The 11,071-nt window shown below is 36.5% G+C and overlaps 1 protein-coding gene across 1 annotated transcript; it reads right to left on the bottom strand.

Moving 5' to 3' along the window:
• Positions 1 to 7,249: 7,249 nt before the first annotated feature.
• LOC100670626 (olfactory receptor 7A10-like) lies at positions 7,250 to 8,430 on the bottom strand. Its single transcript, XM_003413318.3, has one exon. The coding sequence runs from the start codon at positions 8,186 to 8,188 to the stop codon at positions 7,250 to 7,252; it is 939 nt and encodes a 312-aa protein (XP_003413366.2). The 5' UTR covers positions 8,189 to 8,430.
• Positions 8,431 to 11,071: the final 2,641 nt, after the last annotated feature.

Below are 11,071 nucleotides of genomic sequence, written 5' to 3' on the forward strand. Positions count from 1 at the left end.
ACCTTTCCTGCTTTAAACCATACAGTATCCCCTTGTTCTGTTTGAACGACCACCTCTTGATCCATGTATAGAGATCTCATGAGCACAATTAAGTGTTCCAGACTTCCCATTCTCCGCAATGTTATCCATAATTTGTTATGATCCACACAGTCAAATGCCTTAGCATAATCAATAAAGCACAAGTAAACATCTTTCTGCTATTCTCTGCTTTCAGCCAGGATCGATCTAACATCAGCAATGATATCCTTGGTTCCATGTCCTCTTCTAAATCTGGCTTGAATTTCTGGCAGCAACCTGTTGATGTAATGCTACAGCTGCTTTTGAATGATCTTCAGCAAAATTTTGCTTGCATATGATATTGTTCAATAATTTCTGCATTCAGTTGGATCACCTTTCTTAGGAATAAGCATAAATATGGATCTCTTTCAGTCCTTTAGCCAGATAGCTGTCTTCCAAATTTCTTGGCACAGATGAGTGAGCATCTCCAGTGCTCCATTTGTTTTTTGAAACATCTCAATTGGTATTCTGTCAGTTCCTGGAGTCTTGTTTTCTGCCAAAGCTGTCAGTGCAGCTTGGACTTCTTCTTTCAGTACCATCGGTTCTTGATCAGATGTTACCTCCTGAAATGCTTGAACATTGACCAATTGTTTTTGGTATAGTGACTTCCATCTTCTTTTGATGCTTCCGGTGTTGCTTAATATTTTCTCTGTAGAATTTTTCAATATTGCAACTCAAGTCTTGAATTTTTTCTTCAGTTCTTTCAGCTTGAGAAATGCTGAGTGTGTTCTTCCCTTCTGGTTTTCTATCTCCAGGTTTTTGCACATGTCATCATGATAGTTTACTTTGTCTTCTCAAGCTTCACTTTGAAATCTTCAGTTTAGTTCTTTTACTTCATCATTTTTTTCTTTTGCTTTAGCTACTAGACATTCAAGAGCAAGTTTCAGAGTCTCTTTCAACATCCATTTCAATCCTTTCTTTCATTCCTGTCTTTTTAATGACGTCTTGCTTCCTTCATCTATTATGTCATTCCACAACCTGTCTGGTCTTCTGTCATTAGTGTTCAATACATCGAATCTATTCTTGAGATGGTCTCTAAGTTCAGATGGGATATAGTCAAGGCTGTACTTTGGCTCTCGTGGACTTGTTCTAATTTTCTTCAGTTTCATCTTGAACTTGCGTATGAGTAATTGATGGTCTGATCCACAGTCTGCTCCTGGCCTTGTTCTGACTGACGATATTGAGTTTTTCCATCAACTCTTTCCACAGAAGTAGTCAATTTGATTGCTATGTATTCTATCTGGGGAGGTCTGTGTGTATAGTAGCAGTTTATGTTGGTGAAAAAATGTATTTGCAATGAAAAAGTAGTTGGTCTTGCAAAATTCAATCCTGTGATCTCTGGCATCGTTTCTGTCACCAAGGCCATATTTTCCAACTACCGATCCTTCTTCTTTGTTTCTGCCTTTTGCATTCCAATCACCAGTAGTTATCAGTGCACCCTGATTGCATGTTGGATCAATTTTAGACTGCTGAAGTTGGTAAAAATCTTCAATTTCCTCATCTTTGGCCTTGGTGATTGGTGCATAAATTTGAATAACAGTCGTATTAACTGGTCTTCCTTGCAGGCGCATGGATATTATCCTGTCACTGACAGTGCTGTACTTCAGGATAGTTCTTGAAATATTCTTTTTGAAGATGAATGCAAGGCCATTCCAATTATTAATGGTTGTTTGCAGCTATTTCTTCTCATTTTAAGTCATGATACATCAAGAAGTGAAGACCCTGAAACCCTCAGTCCATTCACATCTTTAAAGTCAACTCTACTTTGGGGAGGCGCCCCTTCCCCAGTCGTACTTTGAATGCCTTCCATCCTGAGAGGCTTGTCTTCCAGCAATATATCAGACAATATTCTGCTGCTATTCATGCCAGCTTTTTCAGAAGCGACTGCCAGGTCCTTCTTCCCAGTCTGTCTTAGTCTGGAAGTTCCAGTGAACTCTGTCCATCATGAGTGACCCCTGCTGATATTTGAAATACTGGCGGCATGGCATCCAGCATCACAGAAACACACAAGCCATCATAGTACGTACGTCAAACTGACAGATGATTGAAAATATATGGTAGATATTTTCTCTCCAACTCTTTTTTTTAGTTGTGCTTTAGGTCAAAGTTTACAGCTCAAGTTAGTTTCTCATACAAAAATTTATACACATATAGTAATGTGACCCTAAATGCTATCCCTATAATGTGACAGCACACTCCCCCTTTCCATCCCAGATCCCGTGTCCATTCAGCCAGCTCCTGTGCCTTTCCGCCTTCTCATTTCACCTCCAGACAGGAGCTGCCCATTTAGTCTTATGTATCTACTTGAACTAAGAAACGCAATCTTCATGAATATTATTTTACATTTTATAGTTGAGTCTAATCTTTGTCTGAGGAGTTGGCTTTGGGAATGATTTTAGTTCTGGGTTGTCACGGATTGAATTATGTCTCCCCCGAAAATGTGTGTATCAATTTTGCTGGGCTATGATTCCATTTTCCTATATGTTGTAAATCCTGCCTCTACGATGTTAATTAGGAAGGATGGGCAGCAGTTGTGTTAGTAGACAGGACTCAATCTACAAGTTTGGGTTGTGTCTTGAGGCAATTTCTTTTGAGATATAAAAGAGAGAAGCAGGCAGAGAGACTTCATACCACCAAGAAAGCAGTGTCCTTTGGACCCAGGGTTCCTGCTTGGAGAAGCTCCTAGTCTGGGGGAAGATTGATGAGAAGGCCAACAGAGAGAGAAAGCCTTCACCTGGAGCTGACACCCTGAATTTGTACTTTTAGTCTATTTTACTCTGAGGAAATGAAAATCATTTTGTTAAAGCCATCCACTTGTGGTATTTCTATTACAGCAGCACTAGATGACTAAAATGTGGCTTAACAGAGAGTCCCAGGGCCATGTCTTCTGGGGTTCCTCCAGTCTTAGACCATAACGTCTAGTCTTTTTATATGAATTTGAGTTCTGTACCCCACTTTTCTCCTGCTCCTTCAGGCACTGTCTGTTATGTTCCGTTTCAGTGCTGTCATTGGTGGTAGCCAGGCACCATTAAGATCTTCTGGTCTCAGGATGATGGAGTCTCTGGTTTATGTGGCCCATTTTGTCTCTTTTGCTAATATTTTCCTTGTGTCTATGGTGTTCTTTCTTCTTTGCTCCAGGTGGGCTGAGACCAATCGATGCATCTTACATGGCTACCTGCTAGCTTTTAAGACCCCAGTTGCCAGTCACCAAAGTGGGATGCAGAACATTTTCTTAGTAAACGTTGTTATGTCAATTGGCCTAGATGTCCCCTGAAACCATGGTCCTCAGACTCTGCCCCTGTTACTCTGTCCCTCAGAGTGTTCGGTATGTTCAGGAAACTTCTTACCTTTCAGTTTAGTCCAGCTGTGCTGACAGCCCCTGTATTGTGCGTTGTCCTTTTCTTCACCTAAGATAATTCTTATCTACTCTCTATCAGCATTTCTCAAGATGAAAGAACTGAAGAAAAAATTCAAGTCTTGGGTTGAAATACTGAAGGATTCTACAGAGAAAATATTAAATGATGCAGGAAGCATCAAAAGAAGATGGAAGGAATACATAGAGCCACTGTACCAAAAAGAACTGGTCGATGTTCAACCATTTCAGGAGGTAACATCTGATCAAGAACCGATGATACTGAAGGAAGAAGTATACACTGATGGCTTCGGCAGAAAACAAGATTCCAGGAATTGACAGAATACCAACTGAGATGTTTCAACAAATGGATGCAGAGCTGAAAGTGCTCACTCATCTATCCCAAGAAAATTGGAAGACAACTACCTGGTCAACTGACTGGAAGAGATCCATATTTATGCCTATACCCCAGAAACGTGATCCAACCAAATGCAGAAATTATTGAACAATATCATATATATCACACGCAAGCAAAATTTTGCTGAAGATCATTCAAAAGCAGCTGCAGTAGTGTATCGACAGGGAACTGCCAGAAATTCAAGCAGAATTTAGAAGAGATTGTGGAACCAGGGATATAATTGCCCATGTCAGATGGATTCTGTCTGAAAGCAGAAAATAGCAGCAAGATGTCTACCTGTGCTTTATTGACTATGCTAAGGCATTTGACTGTGTGCCTCATAACAAATTATGCATAACTTTGCAGAGACAGGAATTCTGCAACACTTAATTGTGCTCATGAGATCTCTGTACATGGATCAAGAGCCAGTAGTTGGAATTTGGATTGGAATTGCATTGTATCTGTAGACCAATTTGGGTAGAATAGACGTTTTCACAATGTTGAGCCTTCCTATCCATGAGCAAGGTATGTTTTTCCACTTAAGTAGGTCTCTTTTGGTTTCTTCCAGTAGTGTCTTGTAGTTTTCTCTGTATAGGTCTTTTACATCTCTGGTTAGATTTATTCCTAAGTATTTTATCTTCTTGGGAGCTATTGTAAATGGTATTGATTTGCTGATTCCCTCTTCAAAGTTCTCTTTGTTGATGTAGAGGTTTCCAAATGATTTTTGTATGTCTCTCTTGTATCCTGATAGTGTCTCCATCTCTTAATGGTGTCTTTTGAAGGGTATTTATTAATGTTTTTCTTTTATAGTTACTGCCTTATTTTTAAGAACCTTGGCTACTTCAAAATCCGAAAGTGTTTCTTTTATGTTTTCCTTACAAATACTGTAGTCTTAGCCTTTACATTTAGGTCTTTAATCATTTTGAAATTCATTTTTGTATTTTGTAAGAGATGATATCATAGGCATATTTTTAAAATATGTGAATAGCCATTTGTTCCAGCACCATTTGTTTATGACACTATTCCCCTCCCCTTGAATTATCATGGCATTTTAAAAATATAAATTGATTGTGTAAGTGAAGATTTATTTTCTAGGCTCTCTTCTGTTGTGGTCACGTACTTGTATGTCCTAAAACTAATACCACAATGTCCTGGTTACTGTAATTTTATAATAATTCCTGAAGTTAAGTAATAGAGGACTACCAACACTGGTTTTCATTTTTCCAGTTTTTGTTAATCTAGATTCTTTGCATTTGCATATAAATTTTAGAAATATCAGTTTCTACAAAAATGACTCTCAGAATTTGGTTTGACATTGCATTGAATGTGATAGGCCATTTTCTGAGAAAACTGACATCCTACAAATATTATCCCTTCCATGGTGTATATTCCTTTATATTTCAGTCTTCATAAATTTTTCACATCAATATTTTATAGTTTTTAGTGTAGAGTTTGCATGCATTTTAAATATTTATTCCTAGTTATTTTGGCGTGATTGTATATCCTGTTATTAAATTTTAATTTTCCACTTTGTACCAGTGTATAAAAATATAATTTATTTTGTATGTTAACCTCGTGACCTGCAGCCTTGCTAAATTTATGTATTAATTCTAGAAGATTTTTTATAGATTACTTTAGACTCTTTATGTATATAATGATGTCTGCAGATAGTTTTATTTCTCCCTTTCAACTCTTTATACCTTTTACTTTATTGTATGTCCAATAAAATGTTGAAAAGCAATCATGAGAGCAGGCATTTGTTTCTTTCCTGGTTTCTGATCTCAGAGGGAAGACATTCAGTCTTTCATTATTAAATATGATTTAGAAGCTATTGATCATTTTGGAAAGCTCCTTTGTATTCTTAGTGGCTGAGATTTGAATTCTGGTTGTTGAATTTTGTCAAATGTTTTTCCTGCATGTATTGAGCTGATTATATGACTTACTATTTTGGTCTGTTGATATGATTGATTACCTTGATTTTGAAATGCTGAGTCAACTTTGCATTTATAAATTTCTGCTTTCAATTCTCAAAATTTTGTTGAGGTTTGCTATGAGCTGGAATCTACTCAACAGCAATGGTTTTTTTGGGTGGTATTTTCATTAAGGATATTGGTCTGCAATTATGTTTTCTTATAGTATTTGTTTGTTTTTGGTGTCAAAGTTATGCTGGTCTTATACAATGAGAAAAGTCCTTTCCTCTCCAGTTTCTAAGAGTCTGGATAAGATTAGCATTATTATTGCCTTATGTGTTTGATAGACTTCACCAGTAAAACCATCTGATCCTCGAGTTTTTTCATGGGACAGTTTGGGTTTACAAATGTTATTTAAAAAATAAGTCCAGAGCTTTTCAGAGTTTCTATTTCTTCTTGAGTTGGTTTCATCAGGTTTCGTTGTTCAAGAATGCGAATATTTCACATAAGGTGTCAAATTTATTGGCATGGTGTCATTTATAGTAATTTCTTACTGTTATTTTAATGTCTAAGCATTTGTAATAATCACATTGATGTTAGTAATTTGTAATTTTTCCCATTTTTTACTTGATCCTTCTTTCTAGGCATTTGTTCATTTATTAACACTTTCAAGGAATCTAAGTCTTTTATTAATTTTTTTCCTCATCACTGAGTTCTTTACTTATATTTATTATTTCCTTCCTTGTACCTGCTTTGGGTTCATGTTATAATTTGTTCCTAACTTCTTAGGGTAGAAACTTAGATCATTGATTTAGACTTTTTTCTAATATTAGTATTTAAAACTACAAATTTTGTTCAAAGCACTTCTTTATTGCATCTCACAAAATTTCATGTTTTTTAATTACCATTCAATTTTTTATTCAATTTTAAATAATATATTATTAATTTTCACTTACTTTTACATATGTTAATATTATTTAAAATTTAATTGTATATACTTTTAAATAATATGTTATTAATTTTCATACCAGTCAATGATGAATAACAGAAAAAGTTCTCAGTGAGGGAACAAAAATGTCTCCGACACTTATAAAATAATTAAGTGTATTACGGTCTAAATTATAAAAAATGGTGGGAAGACAGGAATACAGAAAGGAAAAGCTGACCCATGTCTAATAAAAGAAACCTCACCATTCTAATAAACAGTAAGGCATGAACAAAAGTTTAAGTTCCAAGTCTTTATTATCTCCAAGATTTTTGTACCTCATCATAATTTTGCCAAGAAAGAGAAAATGAATTTGAAAATGGTATATTTTTAGAAATAATCGTTACCACTTGAAGCAAGTGGATACTGTCAAATTAGTTCTGTTCCAAAGTTGGAAATTATTTTTAGGAAAATAAAATATAAAATGCCAGAAATGTCTGGGGAGTCAGAGACAGCTCACACACACACAAAAATCACAATTTTCTGAATGCCAATCTGGTCCACAGATACTTGTGGATTCTTGTCCAGCCCCAAGGGAAATATTTTTGTCATTCATTTAAAGTGATAGCCCCTACAAGACTTTTCAAGGCCCTTTTTATATCCTTGTTTCTCAGGCTGTAGATAAAGGGATTCAGCATGGGTGTTACTATGGTGTACATCACTGAGGCTACTGCAACTGCTCTGGAATTTTGGGTAGTGGCAGAACTGAGGTAGACTCCAAGAGCTGTTCCATAAAACAAAGAAACAACTGAAAGGTGAGACCCACAGGTGGAAAATGCCTTATACTTTCCCCTTGCTGATGTAATTCTCCGAATGGAAGAGACAATCTGAGAATAAGAAAATATGACACCAATGAGAGGAATAATGCCCATCACCACAGTAGCAAAATACATCTCTATGATATTGAGAAGGGTGTCAGAACAGGCAAGCTGGATAACCTGATTGATTTCACAGAAGAAGTGGGGAATCTCCAACTTAGTACAGAAGGACAGTCTCAACACCAGTAAACCACGTAGCAGAGAGCCCAGAACACTCAATATCCAAGACAACAGCAGCAACAAAACACAGAGTCTGGGATTCATGATGACTGTGTAGTGCAGTGGGTGACAGATGGCCACAAACCGGTCATAAGCCATTATAGAAAGGAGAAAAACATCCAACTCTGCAAAAAGCATGAAAAAATACATTTGGGAAAGGCAACCTTGATAAGTGATGGTTTTGTTATGGGTGTGGATATTCAGCAGCATCTTTGGGATAGTGGTGGAGGTGAAACATATATCTACAAAGGAAAAGTTGGCTAGGAAGAAGTACATGGGAGTGTGGAGATGGGAGCTAGTGATGGTGGCCAAGATGATGAGAAGGTTCCCAATAAATGTGACCAAGTACATTGACAGGAAAAGCCCAAGAAAAAGAGATTGAAGTTCTTCCACTTCTGAGAGTCCAAGAAGAATAAAATCTAAAACCTCTGTGTGGTTTCCTGGTTCCATGTAGCTGGTGTGACTGTCAAGAAAGCAACAAGAAGAACAATAGTTTACAAACAAAATTAGGCATCATCAACCAGCCGCACTACTACAGAGTATAAATTTTACATAAATAAATGTAAATACAAGCATTATATTTGACACATAAAATAAATAAAGACCTCTATTTTGTCAATAGACCAGGTTCAGGTGAATACTCAGAGGATTAAAAATGTAGCCGTTCTTTCAGCCTTGATCTCTCCTTCCAATTTAGCAATCTAATCCCTAATCATAATCTAACTCACAAAGCCAGAACTCTTCATACATATCTCTGAGATAGAATCATCTACTTGCTTGCTCTTCAGAGTGTGATCCATGACTAGCAGCATCAGCCTCACCTGGAAGATTGTTAGAAATGCAGACTCAGTAGACTGCCCGTATTGAATCTGAATCCGCATTTTAACAAGTTTCCAGGTGTATTAGTTTCCTAGGGATGCCAAATTACCTAGATAATTTTTTCTAGCTGACAAATTACCACAGACTGGGTAGCTCCACAAACAACAGAAATTTATTCTCTCACAGCTTAGGAGGCCAGAAGTTCAAAATCAAGGTATCAGTAGGATTGGTTCCTTCTGAAGACTCTCTCCTAGTTTCTGGTTGTGGCCAGCAATTCTTGTGTTCCTTGGCTTGTAGACACGGCACTCCAATCTCTGCCTCCATCTTCGTGTGGCTTTCTTCTCTCTGTGTCTCTGTGTCTTCTTTCTTCTTGTAAAGACTGGATTTAGACCCAAATCTAAATCCAAAATTATTTCATCACAAGATCCTTAATTAATTATGTTTGCAAAGACTATTTTTTAATAAAGTCACACTCTGAGGTGCCACCTGAACATATATTTTGGGGGGACAGAATTCACCCCACTACACTAGGTGGTTCATATACAGATATAGTTTGAGAAGCACTCATCTAGCTGATAGTGGGTACCTCCAGGGATAAGAAGTCTCTCATTTTAAGTGTTTTTCCTTTTACATCCTGCTCAACTATATTGCTTTTCCAAAAGCTGAAATTTGTCTCCTTGTGATTTTCATCAGCTGCACTTAATTCTAATGTCTAAATTGAAAAGGCACCTATGGGATATCTGTCCAGAGGACATCCTTGCCCCCCTAAGAACTGGGTTCTGTCTCACAAATACTATGATGGGCCCCTGCAGTCAATTTTATACTGTCAAAGCCATTTGGTCAGGAGAACACAGGGCAGAAGATAGCCCAGCGAGCATCTTAAACCATCCCTGTGTCCCCCCACCCATGGAATTTGGAATTGAAACTTTGAGACTATGATTTGTTAAGTGGGACTTTGGGACTCCCGTTGTGGTGTTCATATTCTGCCAAGGGCATGGAGAAGCATAGAAAAACATTTTATAGAATGAGAGGAAAGAATAATTTACATTAGACATGCAGAAAGGAGTTTAGACAAGAGACACAGTGGACATGATGGGGATAATTGAGAGAAAAGCTGCCCCAGACCCTGGAAGCTTTTCACTTCCAACCAGACACTCAAGGACCCACCCTCTGGAGGGGATGGTGAACATACTGGTTGAAAGTGGAAAGTCTGGAGTCACACTACAAGGCTTTGAAGCCAAACTCTGGCACTTATTAGCTATGTGACCATAAGACAGTTACTTAACCTCTCTCTGCTTGTTTTTTTTTTTTTTTCTTTTCCATGTGTAAAATTGAAATCATTGCAGCAATTATGGTGTTCTTAAGAAAGATAAATGAGTTACATATGTGAAACACTTGGGACAGTGTCTACAAATAGAAGTATTACATAATTATTAGCTGTAAGCTTTATGTAAATATTATCTAATACTAACACTGGAGCATAATCTTGATCATTCATATTTTCCTTGTGCTTATTTTAATGCCTTATATTGTTTCAAGTTGAACATAAAAATACATTTGTTCCTGATTTTAATGGATATGCTTCTAAATGTTTTCCAATTAATATGATGTTGATGCAGATGTAAAATACCACATCTTCACTGTGTAAAGAAAGTGTCTGTCTATTTAGAGAAATACATGAGAATTTTTTATGTAGGTAAAGGAAGATGAAATTTATCTTACTCTTATACATCATATCTTTAGATTGTATTCACAACTTACAACTCAGAATATATTTTGTCCTATAAAATTGTCAAATAGTTTTGAAGATTTTAATGATTTTCAGAAGTTCTATGGTCATACGGATGTTGGTTGGATCTGGGCTCCATCACTTATTAGCATAAGATTGAGAAAAATAAAAGAGCATACATGTATACACGCACACTTAGCATGGTGCTACATCACTAATGAGTAAAATCTTATCATCCAACTTGATCTTTGATGCGATTTTTAATGTTACATATTTCCACATTTTTCTAACTTTTGACAATAAGCATTTATAAAATAGAAATCAATTTCAAAAAATAAAAAATAGGGATTTTTTTTGCTCTACCTAATGAATTCTAGATAGTTCAGTTATTAATCATTAATGCCACACACTTTTTTACTTACTCAAAAAATTCAAGTAATGTATTTTATGATTGGATAAGAGAATAAAGAAAAATGTCAGACAGCAGAGAAAAGCGATAAGGGGAAAAAAGATAAAAGAGAGTCAGAATGCAGAGAGGAGAGGTAAAAGTAACAAAAAATGTGGATTTGTTATTCCCTATATGTGTGACTTCATGTACGATGACTCGTGCTTCTATTTCCTGCTTTACTGCCTATTAGAAATGATGGGGGTGATAGTGAATTAAATAAACTCAAGATATTTTCCTATGTTCCTTTTCTGAAAATTTTACTGGCCTTGAGTCTAGTTATAATACCAGAGAAAATGGTGTAAAGGGAGCTTAAAAACAGCGTGGGAGTGGCATTGGA

This window comes from Loxodonta africana, chromosome 3 (assembly GCF_030014295.1).
Source record: "Loxodonta africana isolate mLoxAfr1 chromosome 3, mLoxAfr1.hap2, whole genome shotgun sequence".
Lineage (NCBI taxonomy): Eukaryota > Metazoa > Chordata > Mammalia > Proboscidea > Elephantidae > Loxodonta > Loxodonta africana.